The following is a 23,959-nucleotide window of genomic DNA, read 5'->3' as shown; positions in this document are numbered from 1 at the left end:
GAGCAATATTTAAATCTCAGCTTTGCGCCTACTAATTTGACAATAACTTTGTCATTACTTATGCAATTACAAATCTACAGACAAAAGATGCATCACAAAATGAAAACAAGTGTATTTTCTCTAGTGTGGCCATTGCTAGTTTTAAAATAACCTTTGATAAAAAATGTGCATTCAATTCTGTAATTTCTTCTGTGTATTACAAAGCATAGTGAAGCCATTTAGGGATAAATTGAAAGACTTTATTTTTTTGCCCTTTTTGTTAAATGTGTCACTAAGGCAGAATTAGGGAACAAACAAATATAGGTGCAAAAAAAAATTAACTATTGTAAAGAAAATAATGAGAATAAAATAATAGCTAAGAGGAGAGGGAGGAAGGACCTAAAGTACTGTATAACTAAAAGGCAAAACTTTTCAACTTGGCAGATGGATTAGAACACCTGTCAGTTTTTATTGCTGTCTGTGCCCCTATTAGGGAGATTTGTCCTCTCTATTTGTCCTGTTTACTAATATCATTTTGCTCTGATTCACACTGGTGCATTTTGACATGCGATTTGACATCTGCGGGGCTGCACCGATTTTAAAAGAGGTCCCTGAAATCGCGACTGAAATCGGGACTGACAAGCGGCAGTGAAATCGTGCGAGTTCAGCTGAACTCGCGCAGCTTCATTTCAGCAACCCAGTGTGAACCTGGGCTGGAAATAAAAGTGAAGGAAAACCATATTTTCGGTTGTCCACAAAAAAGTCATGGAAGGGAAATCTTCCAATGGGGACACTAATTCTGGTGACCTGGGGGGCACAAGGGATTCCTTAAAATGGCAGTTTTGGCTATGGGACAGAAAGTGAAGGGAAATCTTCCAATTGGGACACAGATGGCAAAACAATTGTTAATTTTCTTAACAATTTTTTGGTGCTTGATAAATTGTTCTTCAATATATAGCAATGCTATATCAATTAAAAAAAGCAATGTACAAACTTCCATAACAACTAGAATTAGAAGTATAACTAAAAGCAAAACATTTATTTTAGTCTTGAATATAACGTAGAGGGATTGGAACACCTGTGCATTTTTATCGCAGTCTGTGCCACTGTTAGGGAGAGTCACCCTCTCTATTTGTTCTGTTCACCATTATCATTAAAAGTAAAAGAAAACCCCAAATGTCGGGTTGTCCCAAGAAAAGAAATAGAGGGGAAATCCTCTCATAGGGACCCTAGCTCTGGTGACCTAGGGGTCCCCAAAAAATTCCCTTAATTTGCAGGGATTTCCTCTCACTTCCCGTTTGGCTTTGGGACAGGAAGTGAAGGCAAATCTCCCCAATGGGACACAGATGGCAAAAAAAAAAATATGACAGGGGAATTATAACCATCCCTTGCTCTATCCAAAATGAGAACCTGTAGTTCTACTTTAATCTTTCAATGAGTGTGATGCTGGACTCTGCTCATTATCCTGGCTCTCCACATTGTTTCACAACATACTGATTTTGATGTGGCAATTAGTCTCTTACGGTACAAAACTATTACCTGATTTACTCCAAAGTCAAGACTCTTCCATGAAATTTTTTTGTCTCCAATTATAATGGGATCAACATACACAGCATAAAACTGACAAAGTTGAGCAAAGAAATTTGACAAATTGATGTGATCACTGTTGGTGAGAACACTGAAAATGCCACTGAGCATGACTTCACCAGCGACCATCCTTCCCTTAAAAATAACTTCATATCGATTTTTCCACAGGTGCCTTATCTTATACAGCTTCCCAGGATTCTCACTCATACATACATCATCGTACTGGTGCCACTCTGCGAAGGAATAAAGAATATATATTAGGTAAATCAACAAGCAATGTGCATCTGCCTTGAGCAGCTTTGCTCACTCTTTAGCAGGAGCTCAATTTTTGCAGTGTGAACTCCACGCAAAAATTATCATATGTCCCTACCACCTATAAGTCCATCATCCAATATGGATTTTGTCTTCTCCAAAATATTCATAGGAACACCAAAAAAACTAAGCTATTTGACCATGTTCCCTGTGCTAGCTGACAATAGAAAAAGCATTTTCTCTCACAAAACAGTTCTGCAAAAAACTCTTCAGTATCCCACCTACATTCAGGGCAGGTATCATTAGTTTTACACGTTCCACCCATTTGCAGAAACCCCTCCTGAGAAGACTAGTCCAAAATGTGGTCTCTTATTTTTAAATGTTATGTCAGCAAACATGGAGAAAGAGTATAACATCATCTTAACCTGAAACCGTGAGAAAAGCTGCTGCACTATGATATAGCCAACATGTCCTTGTTTACTGTATAAACCATTCACATGGCAGCGACAGTTCCTGCCCTAGGACTGCCCCTGCTTATGCATTTCCCCCAATTGGGGCTCATTTGTAGTATTTAGCTTGGAATGGTGATGGGACAGAGCTGCTTGGAGCAGAGGTGCCATCATCCTAAGTTGGTATCTTTCTGCTTGCATCTGCTATCTACTTCCTACCTAGTCACCCAAATAAATGGCACTTGGAATCCATTTAGGGCCAAAGGAAGCCATTAAGTGTGGATTATACTGTCGCCTACAGGAAGACTGGACAATAGCAAAAAAAAAAGAAAAAAAAACTCCTAGTCCCAAGCATGCTTTAGTTTTAAGGCAAAGCAATACTAATAGCACGATCATAAACACAGTGGGGTGGAACCCATGTGTCAAGAACATCATGTCAGCCGTATGCATGTGTACATAAGCATGAATGTTTGTGGGCATTGAAGCCTAACTGGACCTGTGACTTTGAGCACACATACAGTATGTGCATATGCAAGTGCACATCATGCTGGGTGCATACGCTTGCAATAGCTTAATCCTGAAAAAAGACCAAGACGCACTTACAGATCTAGTGGCGTGTGCCTTGACCAGGGCTGTGGAGTCGGAGTCGAGGAGTCGGAGTCGGGGGAAATTTTGGGTACCTGGAGTCGGAGTCGGCAAACAATGCACCGACTCCGACTCCTACTAAATTTAGACTGGAATAAAAATAAAAAAAAAGCAAGTTTAAATGTCCCAATTCACAAAAAGTTATAATTAATGACTTCTCTACTGTAAGAATAAAGACCAATGCATGCAGTGCCTCACGTAACCGCAAAACGAACACGTTAAGTGACCGTGAAGAAGCATGCTTTTCATGTGCTTCACTATATGGCACGCAACGCACAATTAGGAGCTGCAATACTTATACTTTCCATAGTGTTGTGTTCTGCTTTTACAGGGAACGCATGTTAGAGAACCAGTAAGTGTCCAAATAAAAAAATTCCAACAGGAGTTTTATAAAGCACTAAAAGAAGTTGAAAAGTATGATCGCTCATCAAAACTTACTGTTGAAGAAGCCATCCTTGTTTATCCAGAGATCGTTAGTGATGTGGCCAGAATAGTTACTGCAATGCCACCCACCCAAGTCAGTGTCGCAAGATTATTTTCAGCCCTAAAAATAATAAAGTCTGACTTAAGAGCCTCTATGAAAGAGGATCTGGCAGAGGCAATTCTCTTCCTTAGAACTCCACATTGAATTGATTTGCATTTGCTAAGCCTAGAACTACATTTCAAGATTAATATAAACCATTTCTAGGTTTTACAGATTTTGTTTTTGGTTCATTATTGATAAGCTTTGTTTTTGTTCTAAAACAACCAAATAATGTGGTTTGTATTTTTGAACTGGTAAAGATCCTGTTCCTGATGTTAATGCCTGCTGCTACTATCCAGCCACTTGATTGTTTTGATTGTGTTTGTCTTTTGCTTAAACTGTGCAATACAGTAGCCTGTTGGCTTCCCAGCCAGTAGTCCTGTGGTAGGTTGCGTTTCTTTCCCTCAAGGAATGTATAAAATACATTTGCATATTAATACAGAGGAGTCGGAGTCGGGGAGTCGGAAGTACATAAAACTGAGGAGTCGGAGTCGGAGTCGGAACATTTATCTACCGACTCCACAGCCCTGGCCTTGACAGTAAAGGGTAGAACCTGATCCTTAAGATCATGCATTTAAATAACGGACTGTCTGGGCTACCGAGAAATTTCTGCAAAAAAAAGCTGGTATTTCCTTCAGGGAGACCATCGGGAATGACAAAGAGTTAGTATTTCTGAAGGAAGCAGGGGCTCTGAGATAAACTCTCACATCCAGAACTACATAGTTCTAGGAAATAGAAGATCTCCTTCTGATGAACTGCAGCCAGACAGATAAAGATGGAAGATCAATGTCTTGGTTGAGGTGAAAAGCAGAAACTACATTAGGAAGGAAGCAAGGAAGTTCTGAGCATCAACAGTACTTGGTCCAAGGCCGGAAAGGCCAGAAACCTCTTTCACATTGATAGAAGAAAGGGGTGTGGATCTGCGCAGCGGAGACCAAACACACCACAGCAGATAAAATAGAAAATAGAAAAGAGCTGCGGCCCATACTGATTTACTACCACTAGGTGGAGTAAAGAATGAATGAGAAAGTGGGGGTGTAGGTATGGCACTGCTCTAAACAAACCCAGGGGGATAGATGTGATATAGTCCCCAGCTTAAAGAAATGGTGAGGCTCAAATGAAGCGTGGAGTTTGCAATATAAAACAGTATTATAAAACATACAAAAATAAATGAATATAAAATGAAAAAAAAAAATGGAAAAAATGAATAAATATGTGTTAGACCCTCGGCCGGGTCCTATTGCAAAGTGCCCTTGTGGGGAATATATTGAATGCTAGGTAGATGCTATCTGGGAATGTGATGTCAGGTTTCAGTGAATCATCATATACATAAAAAGAAAAGTATTGAGACAAATTTCTGTCCAGGTGTTAGACCCTCGGCCGGGTGTTGTGAACCAAAAAAATCTGAAAAAATATAAATATAAAATTTATGCAATTTAACACCCGGCCGAGGGTCTAACACCTGGACAGAAATGTGTCTCAATACTTTTCTTTTTATGTATATGATGATTCACTGAAACCTGACATCACATTCACAGATAGCATCTACCTAGCATTCAGTATATTCCCCACAAGGGCACTTTGCAATAGGACCCGGCCAAGGGTCTAACACATATTTATTCATTTTTTCCAAATTTTTTTTTCATTTTATATTCATTTATTTTTGTATGTTTTATAATACTGTTTTATATTGCAAACTCCACGCTTCAATTGAGCCTCACCATTTCTTTAAACTGGGGTCTATATCACATCTATCCCCCAGGGTTTGTTTAGAGCAGCGCAATACCTACACCCCCATTTTCCCTTTCACATTGAGCCCCCCCGGGCAGCGGCGGCAAAACGCTGCTATGTTTAGCCCACGATTTACCGTCATTTTTGCGGTGCTTTTAATCCCCGCTAGTGGCCAAAAAAAAGGGTTAAAACCGCCCGAAAACCAGTTTTACCGGCGGTGCTGCCCATTGAGTTCACCGCTCCTAATGCGCTCCAAAGAAGCTGCTGGCAGGACTTTTTTAGTTGCCCTGCCTGCGCACTGCTCCAGTGTGAAAGGGGTCTTAAAGAACAAAGGACACCAGCTCAGAAACATGCCTCACAAAAAATTATGGCAAAAAGAAATGCTGTCTTGTGAGTGAGAGTTGAAAGGGAACTGTGTGAAACTCTGCGCTCAGCAAAACGTATAACCGTGTAGATTCAAACAAATAAACTGGAGACTATACTCAACTTATCTGAATACAGGATAACAAACTAAATAAATACAATGTAACATTGTAACAAGGTTTCCAGACTCCAGGAAGACTGCAAATAGCAGGTGCACTGAAAAGGTCTTGGCAGTCTAAAGCTGGCCATAGATTAATCGAATTGGCCAGCTTAGCAGGGATTAGTGTGTTCTGACAGTAGATGAGTCCCACTGTAAAAATACAATGTCCCAGAATTCCTCTATCTATCTCCCTTGTGTGGATGAAAGAACCCGTTGGCTATTTTCGATCAGCCTGCAGGCTGATTGAATACAAATTATTGTCATCTATGGCCACCTTTAGGAGCTCTAAAGCAGCCTACACTAGATACAGAGGTGGAAAAGGCTAATGGCAAAAGATTGTGACTCCTTAGAAGACATTTTTATCCATCATAGACCATGCCTAGAATCAGTTTCACTGCAAGGCAGAAAGGCAAGATAGAGAGAAAGGGAAACAGGGAGCGCACGTCTGCTCTTATGGGATAATGTTTATTGCACTTTATAAATCAATACACTCACATTAGGCGATTAGTAAAAGAGCATGTACATATCTCCTCATCCACCTCTCCTGGATCTTCCCTGTAAGATGTCACTTGGAGACAGCTGGACACCATCTGGTCAACTGACGGTTCCCAGACCGCTGGGACTTAGCTGTGGCATGCACGATCTACTGCACATTGCACGGACTAGCTGGTACCGCACTCCAGTTTATAGGTTGCTATGACTGTGAATTTCAGAGGTGTGGCCACCTTTATCTAGTCACGCCCACAATAAGAACACACTGCATTTTATAGAGCCTTGAACGCCTCCTATGCCCCAGATCTTAAAGAGACCAATTCCAGGAGAGACTACAACTAAGGTACTCATGGATCCTAGCTGGTTCTGGCGATTTAGCCATTGTGGGCAAGTAGTAGGAACACGTCAGATATTGGAGTTCCATGTGACTCTAGCAAGCAGGAGCAGCACTGAATGTCAGGAAAAAGTGCAGTGCGTGCGACACTTGACCCAGCAGATGACTCAACACTTCGGCTTTAACTCCTTCTGCAGTGAAATTGACAGTGTGAATTTTGAAGGCGCGGAGTGGCCCAAATAATGGGGTACCTCCTGACGCTCAGTCCCAGTGGCCTACTTACAAAATGAGACCGACGTCATATGCAGGGGCGGACTGACCATTAAGGCCCTCGGGCACTGCCCGAGGGCCCCATGCCACTAGGGGGCCCCATCAGCGTTGCCAGGCTCAGTAAAACCAGGGACAGTAAAACCGAGATTTTAGCTGCCCCGCCTCTGCACTACCTCTGACAGAGGCTTCTTACCATGTGATCAGCTGTGACCAATCACAGCTGACCATCACGTGAAACAGGAAGTGACGGTAAATAGCATTCCTTGGTTCACGCTGACAGGGAGAGCTGATCGGCTGCTCTCCCTCTCAGAGGGGGGGTGCCGCCTATCAGTGCCGCCCTTCTTTTTTTTTTCAAATTGTTGGTCTTTTTAGCGCAAAAATTTAAAACCACAGAGGTGATCAAGTACCACCAAAAGAAAGCTCTATTTGTGGGAAGAAAATTATAAAAATTGTTTGGGTACAGTGTTGCATGACTGCGCAATTTTCATTCAAAGTGCGACAGTGCTGAAAGCTAAAAATTGTCCTGGCCAGAAAGGGGGGAAGTGCCTGATATTGAAGTGGTTAAGAAGAAAAGTTATCAAAAAAGATAACATTTTTTTAGCAAAGCTGCAAAAAAGATATTCATCCTGGTGGGAGACTAGAAAAAAAAAAACTTACGCAAGATGGGAGAATTGTCCAGTCCTCTTGAAGGCAGCAGTACAACCAACCATATAAGACTTCTTTGTCAATTCACTGACTTTTTGCCTGCGATATTTGTGCTTTACAGGGGCGGACTGACCATTGGGGCTCTCGGGCACTGCCTGAGGGCCCCATGCCACTAGGGGGCCCTATCAGGGTTGCCAGGCTCAATAAAACCAGGGACAGTATGTAAAAATCTGTGTTTTTTTTACACCTGTCCCTGATATGTCAGAAACCGACATGCTTTTGATGTGAAAATCCTGAGATTTTACCTGCCCTGCCTCTGCACTGCCTCCTGGCATGGTGGCCATCTGTAAGCCTGGGGGGCCCCATAATCTTCTATTGCCCGGGGGCCCCATAAGTTGTCAGTCCGCCCCTGGTGCTTTACACAAAATATAACAAGCAATATTTAAAGTATCAATTCAATACAGTTAATTGCCGCAAAAAGAAGCCAATTCATAAAAGAAAAATAAATGTGTTAATTATCTTTTGGTCTAGCCACTAACAAATGTACGGCACTCCCCTGTCTCCAAACATACTATATTGCTTCACAACTGGCACATGCCCATTGGTGGTTTCATCCTGAGGCCAACAATGCGGCTGCTGCCCTAGAGGCGGCCATCCTCACCTCATATGAATCTCTGCAGAACCTAATACACCGTCTGTCGCTTAGGGGGAGGGAAGGGGTAAATGTTTTGGCCATGACCATGCGGATCTTTAAAATCTCTAAACTATTACCACCCAGCATCCCGGCTAAATATACTCCCAACGCCCCACTATGGGGAAACCCATGCCTCCCAGAATTTCACCAGAGAACCGATGGAGGATACTGGTTTAAGAAAGGGGTAAAAACGATATAGCACCTATTTTTAGACAATACTTTCCACTCCAATATCTACAGATACGACATACCGCTGCCAGGCTGCAAAGTATAGGAGATGTGTACGTCTCCACTTGAAAAACGTATTGACTGATCCGTCCCACACCAAACTAGTTTCCTCTTACTATAAGGCTCTCCTACACGCCACGACCACTAGGCTTACCACCATTGAACAAAAATGGCGCACGGACATACCTGAGCTGTCGGAGAAGATCTGGGGTGAAATTCTTCTGCTCCAGGTGCCCTCCGTCATCTCCTCAAGGGACAAGGTGATCCAGACCAAACTGCTGTATAGATTGTATTTTACACCATATTTTTTTTATATAGACTAAAGAGATTATCCACTCCTGTGTGCACTCGATGAGGAATGGCCGATGGCACGTTCTTTCATATGATGTGGGAATGTGCTCTGATCAGGAAGTTTTGGTCGGATGTTACAGTCTTCATCAGCTTTGTAGCTGAGAGACCAAACATTTGTAATCCTCTTAGATGTCTGCTGGGATATGTTGATGATGAAGCATTGTCCAAAAATGTGCAATCCTTTATACGCATAGTGATGTTTTACGCAGAAAAAAAAACAATAACCATGCACTGGAAATCCCATTCCGCACCAACTATAAAGTTCTGGCTTACCATTATCAACCAAGCAATACCACTATATACAGGTGAAACTCGAAAAATTTGAATATTGTGCAAAGGTTCATTTATTTCACTAACGCAACTTAAAAAGGTGAAACTAATATATGAGATAGACTCATTACATGCAAAGCAAGATAGTTCAAGCCGTGATTTGTCATAATTGTGATGATTATGGCTTACAGCTCATGAAAACCCCAAATCCACAATCTCAGAAAATTTGAATATTACATGCAATCAATAAAACAAGGATTGTACATAGAACAATAATCAGACCTCTGAAAAGTATAGCATGCATATGTACTTCATACTTGGTTTGGGCCCCTTTTGCAGCAATTACTGCCTCAATGTGGTGCGGCATGGAAGCAATCAGCCTGTGGCACTGCTGAGGTATTATGAAAGACCAGGATGCTTTGATAGCGGCCTTCAGCTCTTCTGCATTGTTCGGTCTCATGTCTCTCATCTTTCTCTTGGCAATGCCCCATAGATTCTCTATGGGGTTCAGGTCAGGCGAGTTTGCTGGCCAATCAAGCACAGTAATCCCACGGTCATTGAACCAGGTTTTGGCGCTTTTGGCAGTGTGGGCAGGTGCCAAGTCCTGCTGGAAAATTAAGTCAGCATCCCCATAGAGCACGTCTGTGGAAGGAAGCATGATGTGTTCCAAAATCTCCTGGTAGATGGCTGCGGTGACCCTGGACTTAATGAAGCACAGTGTACCAACACCAACAGATGACACGGCTCCCCAAATCACCACAGACTGTGGAAACTTCACACTGGACTTCAAGCATCTTGCAGTGTGTGCCTCTCCATTCTTTCTCCATACTGTGGGTCCTTGGTTTACAAATGAGATGCAAGATTTGCTCTCATCAGAAAAGAGGACTTTGGACCACTGAGCAACAGACCAGGTGTGTTTTTGTTTAAAAACACTTCTGACGTTGTTTGTTGTTCAGGAGTGGCTTGACAAGAGAAATACAACATTTGAAGCCCATGTCCAGGATCCGTCTGTGTGTGGTGGCTCTTGATGCACTGACTCCAGCCTCAGTCGAATCCTTGTGAAAGTCCCCAACACTTGTGAATGCCCTTTTCCTGACAATCCTCTCCAGGCTGCGGTCATCCCTGCTGCTTGTGCACCTTTTTCTTCCACACAACTTTCTATTAATGTGCTTTGATACAGCACTTTGGGAACATCCAACTTCTTATGCAATTACCTTTTGAGGGTTTCCCTCCTTATGGAGAGTATCAATGATGGTTTTCTGCACAACTGTCAGGTCAGCAGTCTTTCCCATGATTGTGGGTCCTACTGAACCAGACTGAAGGCTCAGAAACCCTTTGCAGGTGTTATGGCTTAATTATCTGATTAGAGTAGGACACTTTGGGCCAAATCCACAAAAGAGATACGCAGGCGGAACTGCTGTTCAGCCTGCGTATCTCTGTGCCTAACTTTGGAAACGATCCTCAAAAGGATTTTTCCAAAGTTAGGCAGAAGATCTGACATCTGTAAGACACTTACACTGTCAGATCTTAAGATGCAGTACCGCATCCGCCGCTGGGGGCATTTCGAGTCGAAATGCCGCCTAGCGTATGCAAATGAGTACTTAAGCAGATCCACAAAGCTTTTAAGCTTTGTGTTTTCTGCGTAAGTTACGATTTGCTTGCGCAAAATTAGGGCTGGTTTTACAATGTGTAAAGTTAGTACACCATGTAAAACCAGACCTTTTTTTCGATCGCCGCGTTTTTTTTTAAATTTTGATTTTTTTTTTCGGCGCGTAACTTTTTTTTAACCCGTCGCAACTTTATTGTCCCGTCGCAATCCACAAAGCCCGGCGTAAATTACGTTCGCGCGCTGCCCGTCGGGAAAAATGACGTCACGCGCATGCGCAGTACGTCCGGCGCGGGAGCGCGCCTAATTTAAATGGGAATCGCCCATTTTAATTAGGAACGCCTTAGGATGCACGGAGTTAAGTTGCACTGCCGCAATTTTCCAGGTAAGTGCTTTGAGGATCGCTACCTAAATTCGGAGAATTGCGGCCGTGTAACTTAACTCTGAAAAGTTAAGTAAGGCAGCTTTTCTGTGGATTTGGCCCTTTGAGCCTAGAATGTTGCACCTTTTCACAATATTAAAATTTTCTGAGATTGTGGATTTTGGGTTTTCATGAGCTGTAAGCCATAATCATCACAATTATGACAAATTGCGGCTCTAACTACCGTATTTTCCGGCGTATAAGACGACCCCCTAATTTTCCAGGAAAATTTTTGATTTTGGGATATACTCACTGTAAGACTACCCCCTTCCTTCTAGTCTTTCTGGAAGCTGAGGGGGTGCCAGAACCGCTGACAGAAACAGGCTTTTTCAAATCTCACTGTGCCATTACATTACATTCCTTACTGTGCCATTACATTCCTCACTGTGCCATTACATTACATGCCCAGACTGTGCCATTACATTACATGCCCAGACAGTGCCATTACATGCCCCCACATTGCCACTGTGCCATTACATGCCCCCACATTGCCACTGTGCCATTACATGCCCCCACATTGCCACTGTGCCATTACATGCCCCCACATTGCCACTGTGCCATTACATGCCCCCACATTGCCACTGTGCCATTACATGCCTGAACTTGTTGCCCCCCCAGTGCAATAACTCTCACTTTTTTTTTCCCCAGCGGTGACAGTCTCCATACAGCGAGCGCGAGCGTGAATGATTTCAAAGCCGCGCCTTCACTTCAGAGTGTTCTGTGATAGGCGGCACACAAATCTTCCCAGCAGCGCCTCTGTTCTGTTTCCGCCTATCACGGACGTCTTCTCATCTCGTCTGAGGATGAGAAGGCATCTGTGATAGGAGGAACACAGAACAGAGGCGCTGCTGGGAAGATTTTTGTTCCTCCTATCACAGAACACTCTGAAGAGAAGGCGCGGCTTTGAAATCATTCACGCTCGCGCTCGCCGTATGGAGACTGTCACCGCTGGGGAAAAAAAAGTGAGTACTGAGACCGTACCGGGCGTATAAGACGACCCCCGACTTTGGATGCATTTTTTTGCATCCAGAAAGTCGTCTTATACGCCGGAAAATACGGTATCTTGCTTTGCGTGTAATGAGTCTATCTTATATATTAGTTTCACCTTTTACTTTGATAATCTGAGTAAATACAAAATGCAGTATTTAAATGACAATTTCATTTATTAAAGCGGAGTTATACCCATTTAAAAGTCAGCAACAACAAAAAGTGTAGCTGCTGACTTTCAATAATCAGACACTCACCTGTCCCATGGTCCAGAAATGCAAGCTATGACTAAGCACTAGTTTCAGTGCAAAACACGTCAGAAGTCGGGTTTTATTTTATTTTGCTGTGACTTGTAGTGCTGTCCTTCTTTTAATAAAGGCTACAATTTGTAGAGACAATTTTTGTTCCTACTTTGCTAAGTGAATTGCCTGCACCTGAGTTATCTGCAGCGGAGGATATTCATCTGGGTTCCCACCTGGAGTGGCTACTACCTTATCCCTCCTCTGCTGCTCCCGCCGGCTTCAGGTTCTTCTGGGGGCTTGGGGGATCCAGATGTGTCCCCCCATCACTCAGCCCCCCAATACCGGCCCAGCACCCCCCGATCCATCCCTGCTCTGGCAGCATGCCTTCTTCTTCTCCCGCAGCCTGCAGCTTCTGCTCCGGTAAGCTGACAGGCTGCGAAAAGCGGCGGGGGGGGAGCAGTGCGGGTGAAGTTTGGGTTTAGGGGGGCTTGGTAAACGTGTTTACCACCCCACTAAGTGTGGCACCCTGGGCGCATGCAGCGATAACGGTGAGCTGCTATGTGCCCACTGACATCTGATAATAGTAACCGGGAGTGTTACCATGTATCACAGTGATCATCAACCCTGTCCTCAGGGCCCATTAACAGGCCAGGTTTGCAAGATAACTGAAATACATCACAGGTGATATAATATGCTGCTCAGTGATTTGCAGTATTCTAGTCTACATCTCCCCAAGGTAATACATAAAACCTGGCCTGCTAGTGGGTTCTGAGGTCAGGGTTGATGACCACTGCTGTTTCAGACTCTGAGGCCCCGTACACACGGCCGAGGAACTCGACGTGCCAAACACGTCGAGTTCCTCGTCGAGTTCAGGGATGAAGCCGCCGAGGAGCTCGGCGGGCCGCCTTCTCCCATAGAACAACGAGAAAATAGAGAACATGTTCTCTATTTTCTCGACGAGTTCCTCGGCGGCTCCATCGAGCCAAAAGTGTACAGACGACAGAGTTTCTCGGCAGAATCCGGGTTTGACCGAGTTTCTCTGTGAATTCTGCCGAGAAACTCTGTCGTGTGTACGAGGCCTCAGTTTACGAATTAATGTAATCTCTATACAGATTCCATGCATTCATTCAAGTAAAGTGAAACACAAAAAATGACTATCTTCAGTCCCTTTCTCTGTCTCAAAAAAAAGAGACCTCTGATATCTCACCAAAGACTGGAAAACAAAATATAAAAAAGGAAAAAATAAAAAATAAATAAAAAAAATGCTTTTGGGAACGTTAGATTTTCACCATTTTGCAAAAAGGCGCAATTTAAAGTTTACAAATTAAGCTTTTATATTTAGTAAGGATTTAGCAGGAAATGTGTAAAATTAGCTGTATTTTTATCTGCTAATAATGGTTTTAGTGTTTTTTTGGGGAATATATTGGTTTGATACACATTTTTACGCAAATACTGCGTGGTCAAAAAAATCAGGGGTACCTTCTTTTTAATTGTAGGGGTCATATGCTTTCAGAAAATATATGGTTTTGGGGATAGTGGATGTAGTGGGGGGGGGGCAGACTGTGGCTCTCGCCTCATCTTGGATGGCCGGATAGTGCTGGGGTAGCTTGTGTAATGGGGATTACTCTCACCTGGGGGGCGGAGGGTGGGGGCGGGGGTATTTCCGTTGATGTTAGCTTGGCCTCTTGAACCTCTCCTTACCGGCCTTGATGAGCCTCTCTCAGCTGATGAAGTGACCTTGGCAATGGCACAAATGAAGCCGGGAAAAGCGCCGGGCCCAGACAGCTACTCTCTCCTATATTATAGAATCTTTGGAGACCTGTTGACCCCACACTTCATTCCTGCATACAATGCTGCGGGGAAGGGGACACCCTCCGGGCTCATATAGCCGTGATCCTGAAAGAGGGCAAGGATTCTCTACAGTTACAAAATTACCGACCAATATCTCTCTTAAATGTAGATCTTAAAATCTTCACCAAAATACTTTCCATGCGCCTGATTGGGCGTATACCCCAATTGATCCACTCAGACCAAGTGGGGTTTGTCCCAACGAGAGAAGCTAGGGACAACACGACCAAAGTGCTCAACCTGATATACGTCGCGCAGATGCGCAAAATCCCTGATACTTCTCTCAACCGATGCCGAAAAGGCATTTGACAGGGTGGATTGGACTTTTCTGGTTGAGACCCTAAGCTTCATTGGCCTGGGGCAGAGGATGATGCACTGCATTCAGGCCATTTATTCATGCCCCTTGGCCCGAGTGAAGGTTAATGGGCACCTCTCACAATCATTCGAGATAACTAATGGCACACGCCAGGGATGCCCCCTGTCCCCCCTTGATATTCATCTTGATCCTTGAGCCCTTCCTGCGAACTGTTCGAAACAATCCAGACATCACTGGTCTCCATCTGGATAGTATGCTTTCTCCAAATATTGCAGCATTTGCAGATGACTTTCTATTCTTTCTGTCCAACCCTCTATTCCAAACTTGCTTTCAGAGCTAAAGACTAAGGCCCCGTACACACGAGAGGATCTATCCGCTGGAATTTATTCGCGGATCAGTTTCAGCGGATAGATCCGCTAGTGTGTACGACCCAGCGGATATTTATCCGCGGATATATTTCGGGCCGACGGATTTCCAGCGGATAAAAATTTCTTAGCATGCTAAGAAATCTATCCGCTGGAATCCAGTCCAGCGGATTGATCCGCTGGTCTGTACAGACTCACCGGATCAATCCGTCCGATTCCCTCCCTCGCATGCGTCGTAATGATCCGACGCATGCGTGGAAGTCCTTATATTACAGCGTCGCGCACGTCGCCGCGTCATCATCGCGGCGACACGTCACCGCGGAGGGAATTCCGCGTGGATTTTGATCTGATGGTTAGTACAACCATCAGATCAAAATCCGCCAGAGGATTTATCCGCGGAAACGGTCCGGAGGACCGTTTCCAGCGGATAATCCTCTCGTGTGTACGGGGCCTTATGAAGCGTTGTCAACTATCAGAAGTCAGGAGGGGCTGAATGTGTCTATGCCAACCCTACATTGACACTGTTGGAGGGGACTTTCCCTTCAAGTAGGCATCGGAGTATATCAAATATCTGGGCATCCGCCTCCCCAGACGGATAGAAGAGATGTTTTCACTGAACCCCCCTCTCCCCCCTGTATTGACTGCTCTTAAAAAGGTCTACATTCCTGGCAGAGCGGAATATTTTCGTGGTTTGGATGCTGCAACATTGTGAAAATGAACGCGATGCCCATGTTGTACCACTTTCAAGCGCTCCCCATTCGGGTCCCGAGTTCTTTCCTTAGGGCGGTGAATGGAACCTTTGTCACCTTCCTATGGTCATTAAAACCTCCCCGGTTAGCACAATCTACCCCTAGACTACCGAAGCTGAGGGGTGGCATGGCCTTGCCAGATGCCAACCTCTACCATACAGCATGTCACCTGACGCAGGTTTTAGACTGGCGTAGAAAAAAACGATATATAGTTGCGCTAAATGGATTGAAACAATGATAGCTATATTATAAACACCAATATATAACCATATGTGAATGATCATGGTAGAATACCTCTACATAAGAATAAATAAAGAATAATAGCTAGATTCAGGATGGCAAGCGCATACTTGCGGCGGCGTAGCTTATGGCATTTAGACTACGCCGCCGTAAGTTAGAGAGGCAAGTACATGATTCACAATGTACTTGCCTGCCAAGTTACGGCGGCGTAGCCTAAAGCGGGCGGGCGTAAGGGCGCCGAATTCAAAATAGGCTGAGGGGGAGTGTTTTATGTTAATTTTGGTTGACCTGACGTGATTGACGTTTTTTTGGAACGGCGCCTACATATCCCAGTGTGCATTGCGGCAACGTATGCCGCACTGGCCTATTGGTTTTGACGTGGATGTAAATTCCTATTCACGGACGACTTACGCAAACAACGTAAAATATTTTGTCTGTAATGCTTCGTTGAGCCCTTTGAATAAACCACCAAGTTTTTAGAGGTAATGCATATTGTTGCCTTCATTCTTTTTTTTTTTTTATTTCACAAATTCTTTATTGGGTGGATAACAGTGTACCATACATAGTACATAATACAATAAGTAGGCAATTTGATAACAAAATAGTTTTGGCATAGATAGAATACATCCATACAGTCATTACAAGCAGTATCTTTGGTAATCAAGCATAAATAGCAGAACTATCACCTTAAGATGGTTTTTTTTTATTTTTTTTCCTAACTAAAACAAAGAATACGTATACGCATGTAGTTGCATATTATTACTGGTGCATGGAAAGGGGGTAGGAAAAGGGGGAGAGGGAAGATAAAAAAAAAAAAAAAAAAAAATCCCAGACATTTTAACCTTAGTGACATAAGTAGATAAAGGAAAGAGTATATATATATACTGAAAACTGAAGTGTTTTCCTGTATTTAGACCACTTTTATGTAATAACTCGCTGATAATTTTGGGAAACCTTAAATGAAGTCCAGTTGGACCAAATCGCTGAAAATTTAACAATTCTCTCTTGGGAAATGCTGATGATTTCCTCAACTGTTTCTATGTTATTAATTCTCCTAAACCATTCAGCTTTCGTTGGTACATGGGGGGAACGCCAGTGACAGGGGATGCATTGTCGTGCCGCGTTGATCATGATCATGGGAGGGATTTCAAGTATTGATTCTTAGGGATAGAGTTAAAGTGCAGTAGATATTGAAGCGGCGTGAAGCTCAGATTCTCTGAGGTGACCTGAGTAATAGTTTCGTGTACCGATATCCAGAAAGATTGAATTAGAGGGCATGACCACCAAATATGTAGCATCGAGCCTTCTTCGCGTTTACATCTCCAGCATCTATCAGATACCTGAGGTGAGATTTTGTGTAGGGTAGAAGGGGTTCTATACCATCTGGTTATGATCTTGAAACAACTTTCTTGTGTGGCCACATTGAGTGATCCTTTTTGGGCATACATATAGATTTTCTCCCAATCTTCGGTGGACAGGGTAGTATCTAAATCTCTTTCCCAAGCCTTACATGATGAGCTGGAGAAGTCGTTGGAATCCTCAAATAGCGAATTGTAAAGGGACGAGATAATGTGTCTTTGTGGAGTTTTTTTGGTGCATAGTTTCTCTAGCATTGTCAAGGGTCTTGTCCAATGGTGAGTATTTTCTCTCTTGGTTAAAAAATGTTTGATTTGGATGTAGTTCCAGTGTGATAAGATACCGGGCTTGATGGTCTTGATTAGGTCATCTCTAGATAGGAACTTGTCATTTTTAAAGAAGTGTTTTGATAGGACATTACCGTGAGGCCACTTATGCGTCGGGAACGATTTTTCCAGACCTGGAGGAAAGTCTGGGTTGCTCAAAAGTGGTGTTAGAGGGCCTAGCCAAGGGGAAGAATTTATGCTCTTGAAGGTGTAGCGGAAGATTTCTAGAGTGGGGCCTATAATGGGATGTGTTTTGATAGAGTTTGAGTGATACTTGGGATTAATCCAAGATAGATATTTTAAATCATGAGGGGATTGTATTTGTTCTAGGTTCACCCAATCTTTCACCATGTGATGCAGGTTCCAGTCTACAATCCTTGTTAATAGTGCAGCCTGATGGTATTTTCTAAGATCAGGTAGAGCTATGCCTCCCCCATTCCTGGGCAGATTCAATCTGGAAAATCTAATTCTCGGAGGCCTACCTCTCCAGATAAAGGAGGAACAAGCTTTGCGAAAGGTAGTGAAAAACGATAGGGGAATTTTGATAGGCATTGTTTGCATGATGTAGAGGAACCGCGGTAGGATAGTCATTTTGATTAATGAAGCTCGTCCGAACCAAGAAATATTAAGTGAATTCCATCTCTTCAGATCCTCCTGTGTTTCCTTCATTGCCGGGATGAAATTGAGATGGAAGAGGTCTTTCAGATCAGAAGAGATTTCAATTCCCAGATACTTGATGCTTCGTTTTGCCCAATTAAATGAAACGTTTTTTTTACATAGGTCTATTACACTGGGAGGCATTGAGATGTTGAGGGCATTAGATTTGGAATGGTTTATTTTTAGATTAGATAATAAATGAAAATGTTCCAGGTCTTTAAGAAGGTTAGGTATGGTTATGTGGGGTTCTGAAAGGAAGAGGAGCAGGTCGTCTGCAAAGGCTGCCAATTTGTATGTATTATTCTGGATCTTAATTCCTTTGATATCGTCGTTTGATCTAATTTTATTTAATAGGGGTTCAAGTGTTAAAACAAATAATAGGGGGGAAAGAGGGCATCCCTGTCTGGTTCCGTTGCGCAGATTGAAGGCGCCCGACAGGTGGCCATTGACCCGGACCCTGGCGGTGGGATTAGAGTACAGGACTTTAATGTATGCTCTCATTTGAGGTAAAAAGCCAATGTGTGTTAACACTGCGTCCATGAAGTCCCAGGCCACTCTGTCGAACGCCTTCTCGGCGTCTAGGGATAAGAAAAAGCCTTGTTTCTGTTTTGATGTTAGCCAGTGATTTATGTTGAGGGCCTTTATTGTGTTATCACGTCCCTCCCTACCCGGGATAAATCCCACTTGGTCTAAGGCTACGAGAGAGGTCAGCAGGGGGAGGATCCTGTTTGCCAGTATTTTGGCGTATATCTTTACATCGACATTTATTAGTGATATTGGTCTGTAATTGCTGACCTGTGTCCCGTCTTTTCCTTCTTTAGGTATTACCGTGATGTGGGCCTCTAGAAATTGTTTGGGGGGGTTTTGTTCCGAATGCAGGGATTGGAATGTTTTCAAAAACCTTGGTTTCAGTATATCTGTAAAAGTCTTGTAGTATTGTAGGGGTAGGCCATCTGGGCCCGGGGCTTTGCCTATTTTCATCTCTTTTAGGGCTCTATCAAATTCTGGGCTAGAGATGGGATTTTCAAGTTCCTTGGCAATATTCTCTGAAATATGGGGTGGACTATATTTTTCAAGAAATCCTTGGATGAGCTTGTTTCGTTTGTCTGATCCCTGTGGGCATTTTGGATTAGATGGAATATTGTATAGATCATGATAATATAACTCAAACTGTTTAGCAATTTCCTCATTCGAAGAACGCAACTCGCCGTGCTTGTCTCTTATGTGATGAACAGTATTAGCAGTTCTCTTAGCTTGGACAGCTTTTGTCAGCAATCTACCACACTTGTTTCCCTGTTCATAGTATATTCTGTGTCTCAGGATATATTGCCTTTTAACTTTCAGATTCAGTTCTTCTGACAGCAGCATTCTTGTCTTAGTTAATTCTTCGAATGTTGAAACCGCCACAGTTCTTTTATGTGTTCGTTCTAATTGATGTATGCGTTCTAGTAGAGATTTTATTTTGGACTGTTGTTCTTTTTTTATGCTTGTCAATTTCCTAATAAACTCTCCCCTAATGACACATTTGTGCGCCTCCCATTGTGTTATGAATGAAGTGTCTTCATTTTCATTACGTAGAAAATAATCATTCAATGTGTCCTTAAACTTTGAAATATCCACTGGATCTTTCAGTACTGTGGTATTGAGTCTCCATGTTTTAGTTATGTTGTTTCTATCTGGGAATGTAAGCGTCATGGTGATTGGGTGATGGTCAGACAAAGTCATTGACTCAATTTTTGATTTAGTCAATAGTGGTAGGTCTGGTTGTGATAGAAGAAAGTAGTCAATTCTAGAATACTTTTGGTGGACATTAGAAAAGTAGGTATAATCTTTGGTCTGAGGGTTTAGAATTCTCCAGACATCATGCAGTGCTAGCTCCTGGAATTGGTTCTTAATTTGTTTCAAGGCCCTGTACGTTAAACTTGAAGTTCCATTTGAGGTATCGATGAGAGGATTTAGGGGGGTGTTGAAATCTCCTCCTAGAATGAGGGTGCCAGAGGCGAAAGTTGTCAGTAGTTCTTTAATTTTGCGGAAGAAGGCTACCTGTCTAACATTTGGGGCATATATGTTAGCGATAGTGATGGGGTGTTGGCCCAGTTTCCCTTTCAGGAAAATGTATCTCCCTTCAGGGTCTATCAGGGTGTCTATTGTCTGGAATGGGGTCTGACTGGATATCAGTATCGAAACTCCTTTTGTCTTACCTATTGGGTTAGTAGCATGTAGGATTACATGGAATCGTTTGTCTCCTAGCTTTGGGATTTTGTCCGATCTGAAATGAGTTTCCTGAATAAGAGTAATGTTAGCTTTTTGTTTATGGATTTCATTAATTAGTTTGGTCCTTTTTTCCGGTATGTTAAGTCCTTTTGCATTGATTGAAAGTAGTTTCAGCGATAAAGGTATAGATTGCGTTTTGTTAGAGTTATCAGGAGGCATCATGAGATTCAGTGTCTCGATAGCGGTGTTGTCTGTCTATGCGAATATTAAAAAAGAAAAAAAAAAAAAAAAAAAAAGGGGGGAAACCCCTTTGGTGGGGTGAGTGGTTAGGGGGCGAAAAAAGACAAAAAGGTATTGTATTTAGGGACGGGAAGGGGAAAAACCGGGGATAGATTTAGGCTCGCTAATCTATCCTAAATGTACAATGATCCGGTTGGGTCAAGAGGTGAGGTAAAGAACACCCCTTGTGTGGGGATGCGGTCTAAGTAGAACCAGGGGGATTCAAATAGAGGAGAGTGAATCTCTCTAACTGGTTTTGTAATTTCACTCTACTCGCTGGCGCACAGGAGCAATGCGCCGACAAATATAAAAAATAAAAAGACTTAAATTTGGCCAATAATTGTTAATTGCAGTATGTGTATAGGTTATAGTAATTAAATTCACGAGTCACTAATGCATGTTTTTCCTCTTACCCTATTCATCAGTCTTATAATTGCACTTAGGGTCAAGGTAACTTATAGGCTACATCTTTTAAAGTTATAGCAAACTTTTAGCGAATGTTTCGGTAATGTTGTCAAACTTCTGCCTACAAACAAGTGAACTATATGCTATGGTGGATGCTTAATTATTGGACTTGAGCAATATTATAAGTTCGCCACTGGAGGGCGGTGTTTTCCTATAGATGTTTAAGTTATCTAGTAGATAGAGTGTATAAAGGATCTTAACCCACTACAGAAATTAAATGCATTTACATATTTATCCACTTCGCTTTTTCCTTAGACTATGTTATATATTAACTGAGGCACAGGGCATATCTCATATGCTTAATAATCTATAAAATTATGATCCGCTAATAAGGTAATATAATGAGCACAACTCAGCGTAATTTAGATCATTACCTCGCGTAATTTCTTAGGTGAAATTTTTTGTTGAATAGTTCCCAGTTTTGGGTGCCACCACAACTTAGTAAGGATAAGGCTAGGGCTTACCCAATACCCCTGCTCATCCGTGTAGCGAATTCAGAACAAATTATGTAACATGTAGCTGTCCTGTACTACGCTATATTCATATACATATAAGAATAGGAAATTTAAACTGAACAGTGCAGTGCTTAACAAGTGCACTGAATATATCAGTAACATTAACAGAAATAACCATCTATAGGTGACGCCAGGTCTTTAGTAAATAGGTTGTGTTACCCCAATTCTCCACAGCGTGTATATTTGTGGTTGATCTGGATAACACACCCTGACCTCCATATCAAAGGAGCGTGGTTTGAAAATCGCTTTTTCCTGTCAACATGAGATCTAGACACCCCTGGTCACCACCTCATATGCTAGACTCAAATTATTATAGTAGCCATGGGTATCTATACCTCAGACATCTGTCTCCAGCTTTGTCTTCTGTGTGTTATGCGATAAAACTTGTGAGATATAATGCAGGCCTGTCCCTTATATTTTTTTCCTGGAGTGAAAAGCAAAGTTGTTTTCATACCTACGTATGCAAGTCCACGCACTTTTCTTGGTATATAGTCTAGTAGTCTCAGCAGTTGCAGCGGTCTTCTCCCTTCCCCGTTGTCCCTAATCCTCTCCTTACCCTGCCTCCACATACGTGTAGAGTGAGTCCCCTGCGAGCAAACAAGAAAACATAAGGAGAAAACAGCAGCGCTGGGCTCTACAAGAAGAAGATGGGACAAGGGGAGAAAGAGCAAAAACAGAACAAAAGGGGGTGAGTGTAGGTCTGGATGATGAGGAGATTGTGCGGATTAGGTGGGGCGGCAGGACCTGGCGTCAGAAGGAAGAAATCCTGATATTCAAGTAGGTGTTCTGGTTAAAGCATGTAAGATTGCTGTATTTCAAAAGCAGCGTACATCTGTGGGATGAAGTCAGGAAAGTCATTGTTACCTTCTTGGGATTAGATGAGTTAAGTGTCCATTTGGTCATGCCGATCCATCCGGTCTCTTCGTCTTGGTGGCGAGTCGCCTTGGCCTCCCTGGGCTCCGGCTCCCCTGTTGTGTTGGGGAGTCAGTGATCTGCGTCGGCGATCTCTGTTTCTTTGTGCTCTCGGTGTGCTGTTGGAGGACACTGCAATCCATGGATCATTTAACATAAAAGATTCATACCATTCTGGAGCCTCTGTGAAGGGGACATTTAACGCCTCACAGAACGGTCGGATATCTTCAGGTGTGCGCAGAAGTGCGGTATGGCCTCTCCATTTGGCTGAAAGGCAAAATGGAAATTTCCATCTGTAGGGAACTCCCCTGGAGCGGAGCATTTCTGTAATGGGACGCAGAGCCCTGCGTTGTCTCAGAGTGATATTTGATAAATCCTGGAACAGTTTAATCTCCATTCCATTATAGATGATTCTGTTTTTTTCTCTGGCTTTTTTGAGAATCGCTTCTTTAAGAGGGAAGTTCACTAAACAGCATATTATGTCTCTTGGCGGTTCATTATCCCTTCCCCTGGGTCTGAGAGCTCTGTGGATCCTTTCAAACTCAATGGGGGATTCTAGGGGTCTGTCAAGCAGATCATTAAATATTGCTGTGGCTGTTTGTTCAACAGGGTTCTGGTCAGCCATTTCTGGGACCCCTCTAATTCTTATGTTATGTCTCCGCCCCCTATTGTCCAAATCTTCAAGATGGCGCTGGATTTCAATTAAATGTGTTAGGTGCATGTCAGTATGTCTTTGCACCTGCTTTAAGGCATCTGCATGACGTCCTGATGTTTGCTCAAGTGCTCCTGTTCTTGCAGCCATCCCCTGTATCTCTGCCCTTATCTCTGTAATGGCGGCAGAGAAGGAGGCCTTAATGTCAGTAGTCATGGCCTGTAGGTTTGCCTGCAGATCGGCGAGGCTGAGGGCTTGTGGGGGCTGAGTGGAAGGGGATGTGAGGCTCTGTGTGGTAATTGGAGCGATCGCGCCGCTCGCGCTGTGTCCTGGACCGCTGTGTGGGGTAAGGGATTTACTCGAGGCCGCGGCTTTTGGGCCTTCTCCCGGCGGTGTCCGGAACATCGCCGGAATTGTGGCGGCGGATTGATGGCCTGGCTCCATCTGTGACCTGACAGGTGGGTGGCTGTGTACTGCTGTTTTTGAGTCCTGATTAGTACCTTAGTGGCCGATGGCGGCGGATTTGTGCCCCTGTGCGCCGGAGGACAAGGCTCAAGCGTCCATCCCGGTCCGGAGTTAGGCCACGCCCCTTAATTTATTCATCCATGGTCCACGGACTTACCCGCATTGGTGGAGGAGATCACATCCCTGCTGCTGTCTTCAGAGGAAGGAGATTCTGAGCGGTCGGACGATCCAGTTTGCCCGATAACCATTGCAGAGGTTTGTTTCTGTAGAAGCGCTTCTGACCTTGACATCCGAGGTCCTATCCATCTGGTAAGGGCACCCTATTATTCTGTGTTACACCGGAGAAAGTCTCAGTGTGGTGGTGGTGTATG

The 23,959-nt window shown here is 43.3% G+C and overlaps 1 protein-coding gene across 5 annotated transcripts in view; it reads right to left on the bottom strand.

Annotated features, from left to right (window-relative positions):
• Positions 1–23,959, bottom strand: part of RNF213 (ring finger protein 213) — a 520,350-nt gene that overhangs the window by 381,888 nt on the left and 114,503 nt on the right. For all 5 annotated transcript variants that reach the window (XM_040345008.1, XM_040345007.1, XM_040345006.1 and 2 more), the window contains one exon: positions 1,519–1,799. In XM_040345008.1, coding sequence (XP_040200942.1) covers positions 1,519–1,799 — 281 coding nt within the window. The remainder of the gene's footprint in view (positions 1–1,518; positions 1,800–23,959) is intronic.

Source organism: Rana temporaria, chromosome 3, assembly GCF_905171775.1.
Source record: "Rana temporaria chromosome 3, aRanTem1.1, whole genome shotgun sequence".
NCBI lineage: Eukaryota > Metazoa > Chordata > Amphibia > Anura > Ranidae > Rana > Rana temporaria.
Note: the sequence above shows the minus strand (reverse complement) of the source record. Positions and strands in the feature narration are given on the sequence as shown.